The sequence below is a fragment of the Alexandromys fortis genome, unplaced genomic scaffold (genome assembly GCF_014885135.2).
Source record: "Alexandromys fortis isolate MF-2015 unplaced genomic scaffold, M_Fortis_MF-2015_v1.1 scaffold_34, whole genome shotgun sequence".
In the NCBI taxonomy this organism is placed as follows: domain Eukaryota; kingdom Metazoa; phylum Chordata; class Mammalia; order Rodentia; family Cricetidae; genus Alexandromys; species Alexandromys fortis.
The window spans coordinates 4,132,787-4,154,912 of NW_026067933.1; the positions used below are offsets into that span (position 1 = coordinate 4,132,787).

At 42.8% G+C, this 22,126-nt stretch overlaps 1 protein-coding gene across 1 annotated transcript; it reads right to left on the reverse strand.

Annotated features, from left to right (window-relative positions):
• Nucleotides 1–1,685: 1,685 nt before the first annotated feature.
• Nucleotides 1,686–11,673, reverse strand: Wnt16 (Wnt family member 16). The gene is made up of 4 exons (XM_050145937.1): nucleotides 11,331–11,673; nucleotides 10,895–11,142; nucleotides 8,762–9,048; nucleotides 1,686–2,342 (listed from the first exon to the last, which is right to left on the reverse strand). Exons 1-4 carry the CDS (start codon nucleotides 11,423–11,425, stop codon nucleotides 1,878–1,880), a joined length of 1,095 nt encoding a protein of 364 aa, XP_050001894.1. The 5' UTR covers nucleotides 11,426–11,673; the 3' UTR covers nucleotides 1,686–1,877.
• Nucleotides 11,674–22,126: the final 10,453 nt, after the last annotated feature.

The window sequence follows — 22,126 nt, forward strand, 5'->3', positions numbered from 1 at the left end:
AAAAAAATTAATAAGAAAAATTGAAATCTTTGATAAATAACTTATTAATAAAAAAGAATATTCTTTGTGTCCATCTTAGAAGAGCTATTTTTCCATATGATTTGAAAATATTTTAACAAAGCATGAGAGTGTAACCATTTACATTAAAATGTAACCTTAGATATAGCCCTGTGATGTTTCAATAGGTATCTTGTAAAATATGAATATATATATATGTGGATATTAAAACAATAAAGGGACTAGGGATTTAACTTAGTGGTAGAGTATTTGCATAGCAAGCACAAGGCCCTGGCTTCTGTCCTTATTTACAAAAGAAAAAAGAAAAAAAAAAGAAGGGAGAGAAAGAGAAAAGAAAAACAGTACTCAATTTTCAAATGGAAAGACAACATTGCATAAAGTTTAATAAATACCCAGGATATCAAGTTCACCATTATTCTGGCTTAGATTCCTTTTCCCAACTAATAATTTTACTATGAAATTGTTATAATAAAGCAGAGATAAGGTTGAAATGAGTTCAGTTATCTGGCTACTGAAATAAGACAATCTTTAATATTTTATAACATACTTTAACCTATAGCATAAAAAACCTGTCATTTTCAAGATATCCAGGGCTATGCAGAGAAACCCTGTCTTGATAGAAACAAGTTTTGTTTTTCTTAAAAGAAGAAAGAAAGCTGTCATTTTGGCAAGAAATATACATCCGGGCAACTGCCCCAACTGTTTTCTTTTGCAATGCTTTAAGAAAGAATTAGTGGTATGAAAAAGAAAAGGTTATTGTTATTTCTTGACATAACCTTATTATTGTAGTCCTCTAAGAATCTGACCATAAATGTCTTTAAGTCTTAATATATGTCACATAAGTTAAATACTATATTTACAAATTATAAAACTTTTAAAGCAAAATACTATACAAAATACTGTCTTTATATAATTAGGGGGCTTTATTTTGTTACTCCCATTTTTTCTTATCTTTTTAGGGATCTCACTTCCCAGTATACCACAGCTGAGTTTTTGATGGCAAACACTGGTCTAATAACAAAAGGATAAATCCAAAGATTAAAAGTGAGATAAACTCTGCAGAGCTTTTTCACTCCCTAAACAAATCCCCCTAGTTAAAGGCACCTAAAAATCCAACTCATGCTTCCCTCCTTACATTTTGATTCGTTTTATTGCTTAATATCTTTAAAAATACTTTTACCTTTTTTTGCAGTCTATGGAAGCATAAACAAGCACCTGTCCCTTAATTTTCAGTCCCAGCTCTCTATGCACAAACACTTCTTATAATCAATTCTATTAAAATACTGAGGGAGAATGCAAATCACGTGTGCTGTTCCTTTGCTCCTATAAGAGATATCTTTAAAACATGATCGCTGTGCACACGCCATGACTGATTTCTGCATCTATGTCCTTGGTCTTTGCTCTTACCCTGAGCCTGCCTGGACCGGGTCTCCAGATAGGGACTTTTTCTTCCTTTTTTTTTCCCCTTTACTTTTTTTTCCTTTCCTTTCCTTCTTTCCTTTCCTTTCCTTTCCTTTCCTTTCCTTTCCTTTCCTTTCCTTTCCTTTCCTTTCCTTTCCTTTCCTTTCCTTTCCTCTCTTTTTTCCTCCCTCCCTCCCTCCCTCCCTCCCTTTTTATTTCTTAGGGGACAGATTGATGTTCCCCATATGTCAATATCCTTTCACAAAACCATCCAAAGGTGACTGCCAACCTTTTCCATTTTAGAACCCGAAGCAATCCTCGTCTTGCGATCAGAAAGAAGAAATCACAGCCTGACCCAGGGATCTGCAATTGCATCGCAGGCAGTGAGGTCTTCCGCCGTGCACAGTAGGGGGCGCCCTCCAGGTTTCAACCCTTGGTTGCTAGTCTTGATGGAGAGATTACTTACAAGTGTGGACGTCGGTCATGCTTTCACACCTCCGGCAGCGGACGTAGCAGCACCAGATAAACTTACATTCACACCTCTCCACGTGCCTGACCACGTGGGTGTTGTAGCCCCGGCCACAGCAGAGGAGGTTGCAGCCATCGGCACCTCCGGACGTACGGTTGCACTCTCTGCCCTGTGTCCCAGGAATTCCCAGTTTCTTGTTCTCCACACAGTAGTTGGGAGACTTATGAACGTACAGCAGGTCGTCTTTATGGATGGGTGTCTGTGTCTGACCTTTTTCTCGCCTGCGCATTTTCCTCTTGGCTTTGTCTGAAATCTGGATGCTGTTTTCATATTTATCCTTTAAAAAATGCCCAATCTTTTCAAAAGAGGACATAGTTTTCCAACAGGTTTTCACAGCGCAGGAGCCGGAAACTCCATGACAGCGGCAGTCCACAGACATTAACTTGGCGACAGCCTGAAACCAACAATGATTGTGTTCAAATGTCATTCGTGCAGTTTTTCATTCGACAGCGGAAACAGTTAACCTAGCCACTCAAGTTGTTCTCGCTCTTTTCCTCTACAAAAATGAAGCTTTGAGCATAAACCATCTTTAAGGCTGTTTAGAGTTCAAATATTTTGTCATTTATTTCTGTCTAAATGTTTTGAGTCTACAAAGAAAACCTTCCCATGCCGCATTAAAAACAGTAGGGGTGGGAGGGGCGGCGAGGTGCCCACTGAGTGCTGTCAAGCCTGGTGACTTGAGTTGGAACCCTGGGAAACCACAGGGTAGAAGGGGAGAACCAATTCCTGCAAGTCGTCTTCTGGCTTCCACATGTGCGCCGTGGCGTGTGTGTAGCTCCCTATACTAAATAAATAGTTACATAAAAACTATAAAATAAATGATCACCAGAACAGCCACGTTAACTACTTACCAAAGACAATCCCGAAACCTCACAGCGAAAGTACTTTCATTTCTAATAAGTAGCTCACGCCTTTGGGGGTGAGGAAGGATGCTGGTGCTTGCCTGCATCTCCCTAATACCACTCCAAGCCTTGTTATTCAAAGTCTGGTTCATGGGCCACAGGCTCCAGCATCCCTTGTAAGAAATGGAGACAACCCTGGTCTTAAGTCCGAATACAGAATGAAAAGCTACACCGTAAGCCAGAGCTCCAGCACTCACAGGGGAGGTTTTAGCCATCAATTTTCACAGCACACACAGAAACATCAGTGCAACTCTTCCAGGAAACCAATTCTCAAGCCCGTGGAATCTGACAGGCTGGGGTGAGCTGCTTACATGATACGGCGGCACCTGTTGGTTGATTCTATAGAACCTTCCAAGGGTGTGTCACTATATTGTCAATTACATGGCGCGGGGGGGGGGGGGGGGGGAGGGGGGGGGGGGGGGGGGGGGGGGGGGGGGTAAAAGCGGAGTGAGAACATGCTATACCCTGGTCACAGACCACACGAGAAACCCTGCCTCAAGTCAGATTGCTTCAGGGAGAGGAGCTGCATGCAGTGAAGCGGCTGCTGACAAGTTCCGCTTTTCTGAAAAGTTTAATTGAAAACATAGCTCCTGTCCTTGACGAATAAACAGCATTATATTAACACAAAGAATAAAAAGAGAAATAATTCCTGTAATTGCCACTCTCGGTAGGTTGAGGTAGGAAGGCTGTGAACGTGAGGCTACATTGGATGACTTAGTGAGTCCAGATCAGCCTAGGCTGCAGAGTGGGACCTTGTCTGAAGAAAAGGAAAAGACGATCATGTTTATGTAATTTTAGATTCATATCTAAGTGCTTCAGTTTTTCCAGCCCGGAGCACGACTTGATCTTACGCACGCTTGTGCTAGCCCATTGTTTGCGGCGTAGTATGGTCTAGATACTCCTGTCTTTGAAAAAGTTAGAGTAAAAGTTAAGATGAATTTTTCAATGAGCCTAAAATAACAATCTAGAAAGTTCTAAAGGGGGCTCTAACCTCTAGCGTATCAACATTGCTTCCTGCAGTCCCCAGATGATGGCAGGACAGATTAATAAATCGTCAGGACTAGTTGTAGAGTTGACATTCTGTCGACAGGCTGGGCAAATGAAAAATGAATCCGCCCATTCAACAACTTGAAAATTATGTGCAGAGTCTCACAAAAGAAATTTAAATTCCATTTACAGGTCTTATCAAAACTACAATATAACCAAGGCTTTATTACTATTGATATGTCTGCAGAAGGGCATTTCCTAACATTCTCTGAATAGTAACCACACAGAATATTTCAAACAAGTAATATTGTATTGTAGCCTTAAATGAGCACATATGATATTGATTTGTACAATACATCTAGTAGCATTGAAAAACGATCAATAGAATGGTATTGAATCCTGCCCTATCTAGAACATAGGACACAATCATTTTTACTCATAAAATTTCAAAACTGATACATGTATCTATTTCTTACAGACAGGAAAAAAAAAACCCTATGGGAACAGAGGAACAACTTATCACACAAAGTATAGCACAAAGACAATCTGATTTGTGGTATTTGTTATGCACAAAATCCTAGTTTCTTTAAGAACTCTATATGCAGATAAATATTTAAAGTTAATGCAATCTGGCCACCTTTGTTCATATTTTAAGTGCCAAAGGATACAAAGGAAAAAAAAGAGCTCAATCAGTGTAGGTAATAAAATAAATAGTCCGAGAAGCCCCAGACCCGAGAGTAAGTGTATGTTTAAACCAGATCAGCGTTCCTGATAGTCATCACCCAGTGATTTAAAGCTGCCTTTCCTCCTGATCGTGACTGAAAGCCCAACTTCCTTTTTTTTTTTTTTAACCCGTTCAGACTTGTGCACTCTTGGTTTGCTAAGCATGAGAGACAGAGTAGATTCTGCACTTCAAATGACGGTGCACTTGCGCAAGCCGTTCTAATGACCCCTCCATGGCTAACCCGAGTAGGAAGAGTAACAAAAACCACCCTCACAAAGGCAGATCATACTGCTAGAGGGTCAGTGGTCCCGGAGGATCTTGAGCTAGCAGGGCTCTCCTCCAGCTTCATCATAAGCCTCTGCCAAACAGCACGAGTCCACCAAATTGCTGTACAAAAAAAAATTGTAAAAAGAGGCTTGCAAATACAACTTTGTCACCTACTAAACTTCTATTAGGATTTTGAAGGATTTTCCTACTCTAAAAAAATAAAAACAACTCTTTTTAAATACTGGAGCTGATAATTTTGCACTATATTATGCTTTTAAACTTTTAGTTCTAAAACTTTTGTGCAAAACTGGCCAGAACATACGTAGCAGAAGATAGCATTTTTTCATAGATGTAACATATTATTTTTCTACTCCAGAATTTACATATATAAGTTCACTCCGAGTAGAAGAAGCCCAAGAGTCTTGCATACAATTTGAATGATGATGTCCCCGTAACACTCCAAGGATTGAGCTTGGGATTAAAGTAGAGCAAAATAATCATTGCTCGGAGAATTTTATGAAACACGGAGTTTCAGGGTAGGCACATACACACAAGGGTTTAACTTTGCCGACGTTAGTGTTTTTTGGAACACATTTTCGTAAATCTTGTACTTGATCTGGTTTTATAGCAAGAAATTCTTTTTACTTAATATGTAGTTAATGAACAGGTACTTAGTTGTGATTCCAGTTTTATAGAAAAATAAACAATGTGGTCAAGACACTTGTCTTACCTAAATTAGTGACATATGATATAAGGTCTTTATAACTCAGCAAGATCATGTTAGAGAAACAGAAAAAAACGAAAGTGGAAAATACAAGTATATTTTAAAATATTCCAGCAACTCCCTGAAATGTGTGTTCTCTATCTTTCCTGTCGGGGTTCTTAATTGAGGTGAAGTGGCTAGTGTGAGCCGCAGTGGTGGCTCTGATGTTTTCTGCTAACTGGAAAAGAGAACAGCACCCGAATGAATTGTGTGTGGTTCTGGGGAAATTCCTCTCTCTCCTCTAGTTGAGTTGTTAAGGTTTATAACGACATTAACAGAGGAATGTTTTGTTAACTATTGCAAACAGATGTGCGCATTTTGATGGAACAGTGTAAAACTATAGGAGAGTCATTAGGATGGTGGCATTTAATCCACAGGGCTCCTCATGGAAGTTTTGGGTTAATCAGTTCTACTGAAGGGAAATGGGAAAGATGTATCATTACTGGAACTCAGTGCAAAGGCAGATGCCGCATAAGAAATGATTTATGGGCTAATTTTTTCACAATTTTCAGTCAAAGGTAACGCTGAGGGCAGAGATCTTTTTCTACATATTGCTTTGTCCAAACTTTACGGGGAATGACCAGAAACTGTGTGGAACATTCTGTAGTCAACACTTCACTGTGTCTGCCACCGGAGGATCTGCTTAACTTAAGAACTCTGTGAGTTAAGATCGGATGGGTGTGTGTGTAAGATTTCTGTTCCTCTGTCCCACTTTATCCCTTTCTATCCCAAAATACGTCTGAACCTGCTGAAAATGAAAACACAGTTGTGTTGTTCAACTACTTATAAATATTCTTGAAACAGGTCAATGAAAATTTGGGGTCTGCCCTTCCCACTTTGTTGAGTTACTCATAATAAAACAAATTATGGGGTAGGAAAACTTAAAAGTTTATGAGGTAGACATGGTAAGAATGGAAATATTTTAAGCACACCAAAAGAAATACCCATAAATATTCCAAGTCACAGTATTCCCAGAAGTCCTGCCCCTGGAAGACATCACATCACTCTCGCAGCCAATCACCGCCCAGCAACATTATTCTTGGAGTCATAAGTTTAGGAATGGTGTCAGAAACCAAGTGGGAATCAGCGTATTTAAGGTCAGCGGTTAGAAAATCATCTATCCTGCTCACAGCGCTACTAAGCGCCAGTACCCACATTTCTCTGAACGCTTTCCTACACTCTGAGTTTGGGATTTGGAGACTAGAAAAACCAACTCAATTGAATGCAGACCTTAAACTTTATTCAGACAAATATGCCTGGCAGATCAAAATCATAATAGCTAATATTAAAAATTGAGTCAGTTTCTCGTCCATGTTAGAGAAACCTCCTTTTGTTTATTTAGACTTTTTTTTAAGGTAGCAGAGGAAAGAAAAATATGAAAATATTTTGAATTAGAATGCCTCCCAAAAAAAGATCAACAAAAACGCCCAAGAATTACCCTCAAAATAGTCAGGTAAATGTTTTGGAATATTTTAGGATTCCATCTAGAACAATGTGAGGCAAAAGATTCAGTAAGGGAAACCGAAAATTTCACAAAACCTGCATCTTTATATGGACTGAACTGTTCTTTGCTAATACAGAAAAATAGCAAAAAAAATATGTAAAATGGAGTAATTGAGTTTTTCCTAATTCATAGTGTAATGTATTAAAATTGATGCAGATCAAAAACCCAAAATCAAAATGTAAATAACTGTTTAAGACCTATATTATCAATGATAGAGGTGAATATAGCTGTCTAATTTGAAAGGAAGATGAAATAAAACAGAATGTTAATAATAAAATTAATTTTCTTTAATACAAATGTTTTAGGTTTTCATAAGCTCAGGTACAACTATATTTATTTAAGAGTTAATCATAAGATGAACTTCTGAGTTTCATTTTTTGGTTAAATTTTAAAATCACTACCAAGCCATTCAAAGAATGAGGAGTAATGAATATTTATGCAATTGTTTTCTCACCTCTTAATTGACTGTAGTGATTTGGTGTTCACTGATGTTTTTCTTGAGCTTAGTGCTAGAGTTTTAAAAGAATGTATTAATTGCATTACCTCCTTTCATATTAAAATGTTAGAAATAATAAATATTTATTTAAATTCAATTGACATCTCGTTCTTATTTTCACAACGAAAAACAAATCCAAGGGAAAAAAGGTATATGCATAACTGTTGTAGTGCAGAACAAGAGTGATATTAGTAAAATCAAATAACTTTTCTGAAACTCCAAAATAAAAATATGGAAAACTTGCAAAACCTGTTTATTGATTTTCCTGTTTTCTATTTTGCTTTATTGAATTGCATATTCAAATTAAATGGAACTGCAAATCCAAACTTGAGGAGTTATGGTGATATTTTACTGAGTCTTCTGGCTTTTTGTATTTTAAGCCAGGGCAGTTAAAGAAAGAAAACTGGCTGGGACTTCCAAGCATTGTGAATGAGCCCCGTTCTTCATTTGCCAAAAATGTAAAACACAAATGCAACATATACTTTAACTGTTCCTAAGAGATGCTGCAAATGGACTAAATTTACTTCAGGAGGATGTGGCAGATTGTGGGAACAACATTGCGACCTTGACAGGTTATTGGAAATTCAAAATAGTACCTTTCTTGAAAAGTTTATTACAGCAGAAAATATGTATTCATAAAAATGTTACCATCTTTTAGGAAAGTTACGGTGAATTGCCAAAGAACTCAACAGTGCTTTAGATCCAAACTTTATTGTATCAATTGTCTATAATGTAAATATAGAAAAGTTAAGTAGGGTACACACATATTTTTTTAAGCAAACAATTTTTAAAAGCAGAATTCATAAGGCAGTTTACTAGGTGTTAGGTATTCCCCTCCTCTCAACCTGTCTTTAAGATAGCTTTATTTTGTAATGTCTTTATCTTTAATACAGCCATGGCTTTATAGTCATATTCTTTTATAGTCTTAATTGAACCTACATTACTTTATAAAGTTAACAATTTTTCATAAAAAACTTTTGCTTTGTAAAAAATAAATAGTGATTGCAAATTCCCTAAGAAAGCTTACCAACATAGTCAATACACACCCGTGAAAGGATATATTGCCAGTGTTTGGTTTTAAAATTCTTGGCATGGATTCACCTGGAGCATTAGCCCCAATTTCTATTTACCCAATGATGCCGGAGTCTTAGTCAATTTTCTAATACATACCTGCCTTCCTGCTTCGTTGTTGTGCAGATTCATGGCTAGGAGCACTTTGCTTTCTTGTCCTGTGGTGTTCCTGATGGGGAAATCTAGAAACTTTCTGCTGAACCACATGCCGTATTGGACGTCATCAGAGCATCCCCCCCAATGCCAGCCTTCACTTGGAGAGCCACCATTTTGCAAAGTGCCGTCACAGGAACATTCCGTCATGTTTCCAGCACTGCATGACCTGGTTACCGAGTGCACCAGGCCTGCAGCCATCACGGCGTAAATGAACGCGGTCTCCTTGGTGCCTAAGGAGGAAACATTGATAAATTGCAGAGCCGTCATTTTCTGGCGAAATTCAGTCCTACAGCCTCTTACTCGTCGACTTATGGGGCAATCGATTTTTTTCAAGTGTTCGCAACGGATGTTGTAACGAGTGGACACTGGAAGGCAGAGCTACTATTGTGGACTAAAAAAAAAAAAGCATTATTATTTTTCAGGATTCCACATCATGGGATGTCACGTGCCATATTGTCTCCCACTCTCCTCATATATCACCATTCATGCATGTCTTTAAAATTTGCCACCCTCACTAGCACCTACCCTAGTGTTTCGAGTGGACGGAGGTAGCTCATTAGTACATGTTGAAGGTAAACCCCCTGCACGGACCACGGAAATGGCAACGGAAAAGGGAACAGAGTCCTTATCTTTCATCTAACTGTGTTGCTGTCACAAAACACAAACGGAAAGTTCCGGCGCGCTGTTTCTTTGAATAGATAATATGCGTCAGAATGCAGGCTACAATGAACAAAAATAAGACAACCGGTGGATGAAGATTTGCTTTCTTTCGCATTAAAGATGAGATTTTAAAAGGGGAGAACATACTGAACATCGTTGATACCAAGTAGCTAACATGTTCTGCAGTAAAGCTGGTCTTATAGTCATAAAAACCAATGGAAAGACGATATTTGAAAACTTGGAAAAAGTCGAATTGTTTTGAAGCAGTTACATTTTGCACTCAGTAGAGCTGGAGTTAAAAATCTTTGAAATCAAAGTTTCTTTAACACATTCATAAAATAGACTAGAAGGGACTCAGCGGGTGATTTTTTTCTTTCCAGATGTTTAGATTGGAACAGAAACAGTTTCACTCACGCCCGTTGTCCAATAAACCTTTTCAGCAGCGAGTGCTTCTGCATCTCAGCACTATTTAGGACACATCATTTTCCTCTTTCTTACATTTCTTTCTTTCTCTCCAGGCTTTTACCCTTCATTTCCAACCCCCCAGGTAAGAGATCCATCCGCAGCCCTTGATAGCCAAAACTCAGAGCTGGGAAGGTGCAGTTCTGGGGAGGCGCATGCAGAAAGCGTGGGGAAGGGTCAAAGATGCAGTACAAACGGAAACGAACTTTAAAAAACACGGCGAAGGCATCTTTCAATGCCGTGGGCCTAAAACTCTCTGACCCTGCTAATAACCCGGGAAGCATTTTGGGTCCGAGTACGGTTGTCCTAGCTAAGTCACCATGCACGTGGAAGAACTTTTTTTTTTTTTTTTTTTTTTTTTTTTTTTTTACTGGACTTTTCCGTACCGCGGAAAATGCACCCAGTTAGGGAGAGATGGAAGGAACAGAAAATCAGGGAAAGCAAAAGAAGTCGCGCCCAGGTGACAGTTCCTTTAAAAATCACCATTGTACACTAAACCTAGTGTTCCCAGGACTCAATAAAACGTGCGGCTGTCTCTCAATTAGCCACTTGTCTACAGCTCCGAGCGCCACAGAGCTGCCTAAATCAAAGCAGATGCGGCTGCAGCATTCCCCGCTGCAGACCTCATGTTTGTCCAGCTGGTCACCCACGGAGCGGGGCGCCACGGGATCCGAGGGGTCGATGGGGTGGGGACTCATAGTTTTTCTGCAACTTCGGCAGGGGCCACGGGAAGGACGGAGAACTGCAACCCCTCTAAATGTCCCTCTGTAGATCTGGGGTGTCCCTCTCTGGGGCTGCACCTGCACGCTGGGGTCTGGCCCCTGTGCCCCAGTTTCCCTATTTGAAGATCTCGCGAGCACCGGACGGTGCAGTTACTATTTACTCTATCGAAGGCACTAGCAGAAAATTGTCCCTTTCTACGTCCCGCCAACCCCAGGGGTCCTGGTGACTCACCGCTACTCAGCTCATAGCCAAAGAGGGGGCTGGTGGCAAGCGGGGCCGAGGTGGCGGTGGCGACCATACAGTTCCACCGCTCGTGTCGGAACTGGCTCCTGCACTCCTGAATGCCCAGCCGGGCGCCCTCTCGGATGCTAGGCAGCAGGTATGGTTTCCTCTTGCACAGCTCCTTCTGGCGGCTGTTCAGAGGCAAGCCAGCGCAGCCCAGCTTCTCCGGTACCCCAAAGGAGGCAATGCCCAGCCACCTGTAAGATAAGGCGCCCCTGCCGTAAGCCGCCCCCGCCCCCCCGCTCTCCTCCCCTACCCCAGATGCATTAGGTCAGCGATTCTAGGGTCCCCGCTCCTCCTCCCCTGGCCTCAGTTGGAAAGTTCCCTGGCATGGGTCATCCCTTTGGCCACCTACCCTTAACGCCTCCGCAGCGCCCATACTCACATCCAATTGCCCTGGGTTCCACAGGGGAACAGCGAGAGCACAGCTGCCCACAGCGCACACAAGCTGGGCAGGGCCAGGAGCGCCGCTCTGTCCATGGTCCACGCATGGAGTCCCCTAGCCCCGGCCACTCCTTTTCTGTTCCCTCTCTCCAGAGGCCCGCAGGGCCTGAGATCAGTTCTTTAGCTCGCAGTTGTTCCTTGCTCTCTTTCCCCTGGAAGGTAACATCAAAAAGGGCAGCCAGGACAGAGACTAACAGCCGGCTCCCAGGCCCCAGCAGGATGAAGTGGAGAAAGTAGCCTAAGGTCCTCTCGCGCAGAGGTGGACGTGTGCTGGAGATGCCGGAGCGTCCCTCACATTCCAAGGTGAGAAACTTCTGCTGATGTTTCTGTGTCTCCATCGCCCCAGGCTTCTCCTCGCATCTCCTCCCCACCCCTCCCCGACCCCGCCTGGCGCCTGATTGGCCCAACAGCAGACCCGTATCTCACCGTCTGTAAACCTCAGTCTCTCATTGGCTAACAGTGGGCTCTGCGGGGGGCGCTCTTGGACTGGGCCTCGGTGACCGTCTGACCAGACCTGCGAGTGTCACGACCTTTCGTCCTGTCGCGTTGTCCTTAGAGGAGGTCACTGTGAGACTGACTCAACCTGAAGAACAAAGAAGTGATGGGCACTTCTGTCTTAGCATCCTTGGGTGAAAGTGTAGGTCCTTTATCCAATCCAGTCTGCATTTACCCTCCGAGTAAAAAGGACGAAGGCGCGCGAAAGGGGGTGGGGTGGGGCACCTCGTTCTTTTTTCCTGTACTTCTCCCTGGAGAGTTATCTTTTTAAAGTTGTACTTGGTACCTCCCCTCCCCGCAAAAGAAAAAAAAAGTGAGTTTTTGGCGCCCAGCTTGAGGTCCCTTTTGGCAGAAAGGATAGGTGAGAAGCTGTCTGGGCTATGGTTCTCGTCATTTAGAAGTACATTTACTTTAAGCATAGCATAAAATCTACCTACCGTGTTTTAATTGGGTTCTGTGAAGGCTTTCCTCACGTCTCTTATTTCTGTAACTTTTGAGAGCATGGTCTATCCTAAGGGGGGAAAACATGCCGACGAATGAGAACGGATAAGAAAATTCCCAAATGGATGAGGGTTGTCCCTGCCCTTCTCTTCTGACCCCAGGAAGACCTTATACAGGGCTACTGCCACCGGCTGAAAACAGCAGCAACCATGACAAAACAGAAATACTGCATGCCCTACGAACTGCATGCTCAGCCCTATGGAAAGTTGTAGAACTAGGACGACTTTCCACAAGTGTAAAAACGAGCCAGGCAGGCAAATCTAAGGCCAAATAAATTCTGATTATCAGTAATGGAGATTATAGGTAAATGGTATTGGCAGCTAGCTTATGCTTTGGTCAAATGTGCTTTAAAAGTAGGAAGTGTTCTGGCAGCCGGTAGTTTTGGAAGGTTAGTTAGCCAGCATTTTGTCTCCAAGATCTCTTTGAAGCCCGGACTCTGTCTTGCTGCAGTCTCAAAGAAGCCTGCCTCGTCTGCTTCCACACACACCTGCTCCCAGGAGGACATCTGGAATGTTAACAAACTCTCCCGGTGGTATCACCTTGGCGGGGGCCCCAACTCAGCCCCATCCAGCAAAGCTTTGAGGACATTTGCCAGTTATAATCCTAGGCATCACAGACGGTCAATCAAAGATCAGTCAAACTCCCGCCATTCCTTATCCGGCAACTGTTTATTGCATGTACACTACGTACCAGGTCCTAAAACCACATTGTAATTTTTAGAAAGTCAAGTTGATGATAGGGTATGGTTACTGATCCAGAAATATTTTGGCTAATGGTTAGTGGCCTCTTTGAAAATCAGAGCCTTGATCCAAGCTCACTTTATCCTGTGAACCTCTCCAAGAAGGGACCATGGTACATCGGCTGCTGCGCCACTGTCCAGAGCATCAGATCTTCTTTCGAAGCACAACTTATTGAGTGGATTAGTGTGATGAGGAACATCCCGAACAGATGCCTAAGTGGCCTAAAGGCTGGAAATAGAGACATGTCTTCCTTGTGCTGGAAATGAGATTTGGGAGGAGGGCGTGGGTAGCATCAGTCCCCTTAAGCTGATTTCTTTCTAGGGCCAACTGTGGTAAAGGTTTTAAAATGGCTGTTTAATTTTTCTTTTCATTCAGACATTTATTTGCAGACTGTTGTGGGGTCAAATGGGAGACTAGCCGTGAGTCAGTCACGTGGTTGTAGAGCGCCTAAGTCACGTGACAAAACAGACACATAAACCGACAATTCCAGTCTGAAGCAGTAAGGGTGGGAAGTACAGTACGCCATGAAAACATATGGAAGAGAATGCAGAGGTGTGAGCCAGAGGACTGAGTCTGCCGAAAGCTGCCTCCGTTTTTCCTCAAGGGATCCAGCACCGTGCAGGAATCCTGTTGAAGCTTTGGGGTGAATACCAGAGTACGCCATTCTGGGCGCCAGCTAGCGTCAGCCCACTAGCTCAAACATTGTCAGGTCCTAGACACAATTCTACAGTGCCTAGGGCCCGGGGAGGGGTGTGATTTGGTGTACACTTTCATAACAAAGTAGACATTCCTACTAGTTCAGCTGAAGGAGTCGGCGTGACGCTCAGGCCTTGTGAATTTCCACAGGCTGAGAGCCTGTTGTGTGCCCTCAGATTCTTTCGTTCTCTGTCTCTTCCTTCTTCTTTTCACTCCCGACCCCCAACTTGAGCCTGTACAAGTAGAGTGGGCTGTCAGGGGAAGACATTGTACAGGGATCAGTTCTCACACTCCACCACGTGGGCCATGGGGATCAAACTCGGGCCATCGGGTTTGGATTGGAGGCAAGCGCCTTCACTTGTGAGCCCCCTCACAAGCTCCATCTCTGTCTCTTTCTATCTTTCTGTCTCCCTCTTTGAAGGTTTACACAATTCTACCCTCCATGCACAACTTATGGTGATTTTACAGCTGGAGTTATAAGCTTGGGAAGATTCGGAGGTTTCCTGCAGATGCCTCTGGGAGTGGCAGAGCCAAAGACCGATTTTATTTTAGACCCCTCTCCATGTGCCACATAGGCTGCTGTATACCCTCATTCTAAGCTACATTCCTTTTTTTTTTTTTTTTCTGACCAGATCTCAGATTGGTAAGTATTAAGGCATGCATTTCTTAGTGTGTCTCTGGGTTCTATGCACAAAGTGCATATCTATTGTTTGTTTTCTGGCATAAACCAAGCATGTCATGGGGAAGTCTCCCACAAAGCTCTCTGGGGAGTGTGTGTCTCTGAGGCAGGTGGCAGTTTGCAAGAGCAGGCTTCCATTTCCCTGCCTTTGTCGAACTGGGCATGGGTGGGGCATGGGAAGACCAGTGGAAGGAACACTAACTAGCCTGGGCTAGCCAGTTGGTACTGTAGGCAGAGGGGATCTGGAGAACACATATAAACTCTGATACTATTTTCTTACTTGTAAAATGATGAAGAGTGATGTATTTGTCAGATCTGAATATCTTACCAGAGCTCTCCTACTGAGAGAAAAAAAGAAGCCAGCTCAACAGGCCTGTCTCCCCCCAGACGCGGTGGGGGCAAAAGCATCTTACAGCTTCACCGTCATGTCTGCTTCTGAATTTCTAGGAGATGCAGTATTTAGATCCAGAAATCTTTCTAAATGGTCACATTGTAATTTATCAAAATCTAGTCAGATCAGATGAAATTTTATTGACAGAATAAACGACATTATAGGAACTTCCTCCTGGAAGATGAAATTGAACTTATGATCTAATTTGTTTCTCTTAAAATAGGGTGACTTATCTCTACTCTTGCTAACAAATGTTAAATTTCTCTATTAAGACTAGAGGAATAACAGAAAAAATAGGTTAAATGTAACCATACATATATCTACAGATTTCAAATACTTTATTTCTTTTGCAGAATGTTTTCATTTAATGTTTTTATTTCTGTAATGTGGAGGGGAGACCCCATCCCCCTGGGCCAATGGGCCTGATGCTCGTCATACTGCAGGTACTGCCTCTCTGAGGCTCTTCAGCTGAAGAGGGGTTGCCTGGGGTCAAACTGGGGCTCTTACAGACGCTAGGCAGGCACTCTGCCATGAAACCATGTCAGCAGCCCTAAATGTTTTAAAATCCATGCCATTACTTGCTTAAGAAGTGAGAACTATTATCACACCACCTCCTAACCCAAACTTAGCGCCCCACGTTTGACCAGTGCTGTTAATGTGACTCCAAGTTTTCACAGGTGACTGAAGTAACTGTGGTTTCTTGATTCTGTAAGAAGGGCATCGTGGCCTTGAACATCTTTCTTAGCAGGTGGGTTTTGAGCTGCCCCTCTGAGAAGGAAGTTTAGGAGGGAAAAACCAGTTTTTAAGGGTTTTCATTCAATGTATTTATATACTTTCCCCTTCCCTTCTCGCTCTCTCTTTTTCCCACCCCGTTCTCTCTCTCTCATCTGCATGGTCACCTCCATCCAGATTAACAATGGAACCAGATGACTATGTAGCTGCCGATCGATCCCGCCATCCACCCGAGACAGCTGTAGATTACTAGGTGTAGAACACAAATGGGGCCTGTTCCTTCTGGTAGTTTTCTCCCAGTCCCTGGGAACTCAGTAAAAATTCTGCTTACAGAGATATGCCTTGGACTCTGCCTCTGGCAGCCCATCAGAGAACGAGACTTCTAAGGGCCCCGTTGTAAGAATTTCTGCTGCAGATCACAGAGACTTAGGCCCTGGAAACTGATACTAAGAGCAACCCAGCTGGTCTTAACTCCCACGACAGAACAGGAGGCCAGAGGTGACTTTTTATATAACTGGGTCTCCATGCATTCTATTTTAAAATTCACCTGGATTCTGCAAGTGTGGAGCAGGGCACCGGGCACAGGGAGCTGGCTCCCGGGTGGGGGTGGAGAACTGTATTCTGGATGCCCTGCTGGTCTTTGGTGGACAGACCCAGGATAAGAGGAGACATCAGTGGTCACCTTGGGAGAAAGAGCAGGGTTGGGAAAAGGATAGGATCTTTCTCTTTAAATCTCGACAACGATAAAAGTTAGGTGTTTATTTACTGGTCTTGTGGTTAAAGGTTGAAGGAGGATCACATGCTGTTAATAGAAAGTGTCAATCATTTCTTGATTCAAGAAATGGTTGACATCTACTACCATCTTGCTTAAAACACACTATTAAACTTTGTGTGTCTGTGAGTATGGATGTATGTGTTTAAGTGTGGTACACGGCATGTGCACGTGTGGGCAGGCACATGCACCTATACAAACACGAGTGAGGAAGCCAGAGGCAGACATCAGATGTCCTGCCTCTCACAGAACATAAAGCTGGGCTGGCGGCCAACAAGCTCCAGAGACCGTCCTGTCCCCACCTCCCACAGAACTGGGATTACAAGCCCACACAGCTGTGCCTGGCTTTTACATGGGTACTGGGATCTGAACTCCACTCTTCATGGTTTGTGAGCAGCTAGCACGCTTCCCCACCAAGCCATCTCCCCAACCCTCGAATTAAATCTTATGAAGTTCATCTTGAAATCTGCCCAGAACGTGGCTCGTTTCTTGCAGCATTTGTAGACAGAATGCGTCATTTTAGAATGGGAGGGGCAACAGCAAGTCACACAAACAAGAGGGGCCTCTGTTACCTAGAGTTACAGGTAAGGAGAGCACACAGAGACTGGATTTGGTAATTATTCCTATAAATATTTTTTCCCTAAATGTTTCAAAATAAAGCATTTTTAAACAATGAATTCAGTACTACTGGTTCTATAAGTTATCAAAAATATGTTTACAAATCTGGTACTTACATTTTTTTAAAAGTTAGAATATTTATGGAATGACCATGGGGCACCTACAGTGGAAAAAACAAATGAACTTCTTTTCCTAGCGTATTTTTACTGAAGTAGAAGAGTCAAATTTGTTAGAGAAAGTTCATTTGGTCTTGGAAATGCCTGCCTTAGTCAAACTGGGGGTCTGTGAGATCACACTTAATATTCTGATGTCATAAATGTCATTTATCCTACAAACCCCAGTCAAGATCCAGCTACCACATACAGCTGGTATACAGCATGCTGCATTCATAGACAGGGCTTCCCTTCAAATGGTTTCATGTCCCATACCGTACTGTTCTTGTGTGGTGCTGAAAAACAGGCAAACACGGGGTTTGTTGAGTCTGACCAAGACACCAATGACGTTTGGTGCTTACTCAGGCCTAGTTCTGATTTTAATTGTTTCTTTTTATATTTTCAAAAAGAAAACAAACTATCTTTTTTCATTATACATACCAATCCAAGTTCCCACTCCCTCTCCTCCTCCCATTCCCTTCACATACCCCTCACCCACCCCTATCCACTCCTCAGAGTGGATAAGGCACATTGCTTTGGGGAAGGTTCAAGGCCCTCACTACTATATCTAAGCTGAGCAAGGTATCCATCCAAAGAGAAGAGGTTCCCCAAAAGCCAGTACAAGCAGTAGGGATAAAAACTTAGAGGAACTAGTTTGGCAGTAGGCTCCTGGTCTGGCTGGTGTTGGTGAGCTCCTATTAGCCCAGGTACACTATTTTAGTGGGTATAGCCATGGTGGTCTCGACCACTTTGCTCATATTCTCATTCCTCCCACTCTTGATGCAGGTCTCTGCCTCTGTTTCCATCTGTTGGATGAAGGTTCTATGGTGATATTTAAGATATTCATCAGTCTGACTACAGGACAAGGCCAGTTTGGGCACCCTCTTCTCTATTGCTTAGGGTCTTAACAAGGGTCATCCTTGTGGATCCCTGGGAATTTCTCTAGAGCCAGGTTTCTTCCTAGCCCCATAATGGCTCTCTCAATCAAGATATCTCTTTTCTTGCTCTCATCTCTGTCCTTCCTCTATCTCAACTATCCTATTCCCTCAAGTTCTCCTTGCCTCTCCCCTCCCCCCTCCTTCCCCTTCTCACCTCCCTTTTTCCCCCACCCCTATTTTGCCAGGCGATCTTGTCTATTTCAACTTTCCAGGTGGATCTATATATGTTTTTCTTAGGGTTCACCTTGTTACTTAGCTTCTCTAGAATCATGAACTATAAGGTCTCAATCTTTACACAAAGAGAACAACTTAGAAACCTGACTGATGTTTTCATTTTCTTGACTGACATCTTTCTTAGTTTTAATCTTTCCACATGACAGTTTGAAGCCCTCTGTTCTGGCTTCCAGTATACTTATTCAGGGTTTTCTCTGTAGCCCTTGTTTCTGATTAAAGACACCTCTTCTTCACACTCATTTTCTGTAGGCATCCTAAGTTATTTTTTTCATAAATATATGTTTACATCCAATTTCTTGAGAGACACTGCCACCAAGATTAGAATTTTCCTTTCTCATTTTCCCACTCAACTGGTTTCTAGAGCACAGCACTTTAGGAGCAAGCCATATTTATGACCCTTTCTGCCCAATGCTCACATCATTTGAGATCCATAGCACAACACTTTTCTGTAAACTTGCTTCTTATTTCAGTGATCCAATGTGCCCCATTGCTGGTCATTGGTTACATCACATGTCTTTAAATCAAAGACAATGGGAGATTTGCATTGTCTACCACAGGGTCAAGCACACAAGGCATTCAGTAGGAGGTGTGGTTTGAACAGGCAGGGAAGCTTTCATAAGAATGGTGGCCTCAGGAAGCATTAAACTGAGAGTTGTCCACAGCGGCATAATATATTGAGTCCTCTGCTTTTCCACAGGAAATCAACCATGCCTAATATCTACCCACTTCCATTTGGAGGGGAAACGGGACCTCCACAAAGTCCAAGGGGACCTCTGCCTGGCTATGGCTAGAGACATCATGTCTTTTGTTTCCCCTAGTGTAAAATGAGTACATAAACTGAGATTCTTAAATCATTCAGGTAAATCTGTAGTCATGTCTTGTGCCCCTGTGAGGCAAGCTTCCTGAGCTATGCTAATAACTCAAACTCTTCCCGCAGTTTTCCCTGGAGAATGCTTTTATTCGAGGGGGTCAACACACAGAACCAGGAGGTTTATGAGGGCTCGGGGAAGGGAAACACAAGTGTGCAGGAGGTGTGAGGTGTGTTCCAACTGCAGCCTCGCCCCTTCTGTTAGTGATTATGGGGAGGGAGGCATCAATACAAAAACAGGCAACTGGAGGCCTCTCAGCTTCGCAATCTGATGAAGTCTTCTGGTGCCAGACCAACTTTTGGGGTTGTCACATGGCTTAGTGGAGCAGCTTCCAAAACGGGCTGCAAAACCACAATTTTGATACACTGGGCCGGATGCCAGAAAAGAATCGGAGTCCAGCCGACTGACTTAAGAGACTTCAGCCGCTACTTCAGCACCAGCGCTCAATGTCCACAATCCCCAGGGCTCACTCGTGAAACCAGCAGCTGGCCAATACGGTGGATGGACTTCTTAATGCTATTGTGGGGAGCGACCCAATACTCGCCTCGCAGGTTAACTGAGTTAGGGCAGGCTTCCCTGGAAGGATTCCCTTTCAGGCACTGATTTGGCCCTCAGCGTGTATCTTAATCTTACAGTAATTGTTGGCAGCGCAGGGTGGGGTTCAGGGCTGGAATCTAACTTGTCATGCTCCTCAACCCCCCCTCCACCTCTCCACCCCACCCCGTCCCGAGGGGTTCTGATGAAGAAAGCATGCAGGCAGGGAGCTGAACCGGTTTGAGTAAATATCGGTGTTATGGAAGGGGAAAATGCTTCTTAGCGGAGTTCATTCCCTGGAGCTGAGGATCATATGGCAGATAAAATAAAGCTGGGCCCAGTATTCACACCCAGCCTCAGGCCAAAGGACAACCGTAAAATTTTCTGAGCAAACACCATCTCTTCCAGTTAAGCGCTAATTCGGGACCCTGATACAGGAAAGGGACATCAGGAAGCAAGAGGTTGCTCTCTTGGAGGATACAGAGGGCTGCGGAGAAGAAGCGTTGAATCATTTCTTTTGCAGGTTCCCGCCAGTAATGAGACCGAATTCACCACCACGTGTTTTCCTACACCAGGAGGTGAGAAATAAGGTCAGATTTCTTATCCTAGAAGAAAGAAAGGAGAGCACTGAAATTTCAAAGAGGCAGAGAGAAACTAATTAGTTCTGCCGTGTGTCGTTAAAGTGCAATGTTGTGGGCTCTCTAAACAGGCAGACAGGCGCCTTACAGAAGCTGGAGGTAGCGTGTCTTCAGTGCACATGCTCTGGACTATATTCGGAGAAAAGGCAAGTTACATGAAGGCAATCAGCAGCTGTGTGGGGCGTGGTTAGCAGCAGGCCCGTCAATCACCAAAAAGCAGTAGGCTATTATCGGACATCTCGAATGACCAAGTTAACTCAGAGGCAGAGAGGAAAATCTTAGCAAACTCATGGTGTGCCTATACGATATCATCCTCTGTGACTGAATGTAACTACAGAACACATTATCTCCTTTTTTAAAAATTTCTTTTCACTCACTGCTTTCAGTTTTCTTTGTTAGCATTAGAATTAACCCGTCATTCCTAATAACTTCTCACCTCAGGCAAGTGGTCTGGGAACACATAGAGCAGCTAATTCATAGGAGGTAGAAAAGCTGGATGAGATTAAATTAAAAAATAAGTAATCGGGGTCAAAGAGAGGGCTTAGTGGGTAAAGGTGCTTGCTGTGCAAGTCCGGGGACCTGAGTTCCATCCCTGGAACCTTCGGAAAGGTAGAAGGAGAAAATTGACTCCAAAATAGAATCAATCAGCTTCAAAAAGTTGCCCTCTGGCCCCTATGCATGTATCCTGATATACACACTTATATGTACATATATGTATACCCATGAGAACTCACATACAATAATAGATTAATTTTTTTGAAAATTTGTCTTGTAATAAGTATATTGCCTTTGAGAAATATCATTGAAGTATGCAGATGAGCATCAAAATAGTAAAGAAGTATTTTGATTTCTTTAATAGTTATAATTACTTGTTGATAGAGTATGTATTTTGCAGGCTCTTAAGCACATCCCGCAGGTGTGTGACTGCACCATGTAAAGAAATCTGACACAGTTTTCATGGAGATTTAAGGCAGCTGGTAACACCATGACGGAAGGTTATTTTTGGCAATGCTTTCTTTAAGGTGTGTCCTCCTTGGAATTCAAAAATGAGCAAATAAAAACACCCCGAGTCATCAATATGTTTCACAGCTGGAGAAAACAGAAGAAGAATGCAGGAAGGTTAGGCTCATCCAGGGCTGTTTATATTCCAGGCTAAACCACGTGCAGTAACTTCAACAAGCTGAGGAGGCTTTCTGTGGCTAGCTTTTCCTCATATTTAAACAATGCTATTTGACCAAATACGTGTAATAGACACTCAGTAGCACATGGCAAAACAGCTTGAATATAGTGATCCTTTTGTAGCAATTCTGATAATACCAGGGCTTAGAAAAAAGCCGTATACATGATGCAAATAGATTCATGTAATAAAAATAACATCTGCTGCTTCCTCAGTTACCCATTGCCTTTCCCCAGAAGTAGCAACTTCTGTTTCTTTAATTGATGTTTAGTATTTTTCTTTAATTGGTTAGGTATAGTCTTTATTATTATTACTATTCGTGTGTATATGTATGTGTATGCGCACGCATGTGTGTATGTGTGTGTGTGCATGCATGTATGTGTCGGTGTGTGCGTGTGTGTCTGTGTGGTTGTGTGTGTATACAGGTATGTGTTTGTGTTTGTGTAGGCCAGAGGCTGATGTTAGGTGTCTCTCTTGATCACTTTTGACCTTTTATGTATTGAAGTGGGGGTCTCTCACTTGAACTCACATTTCTCTGATTAAGCTAGTCTTCTTAGTTCATTTGCTATCA

What these genes read in the sequence shown, in the direction of transcription:
- Wnt16 (XM_050145937.1), bottom strand. Translation starts at nt 11,425, where the DNA reads ATGGACAGAGCGGCGCTCCTGGCCCTGCCCAGCTTGTGTGCGCTGTGG. An exon ending in GGAACCCAGGGCAATTGGAT is followed by an intron (nt 11,143 to 11,330) that starts GTGAGTATGGGC and finishes CTTATCTTACAG; the next exon opens with GTGGCTGGGCATTGCCTCCT. An exon ending in ACAACGAAGCAGGAAGGCAG is followed by an intron (nt 2,343 to 8,761) that starts GTATGTATTAGA and finishes TGTTGGTTTCAG; the next exon opens with GCTGTCGCCAAGTTAATGTC.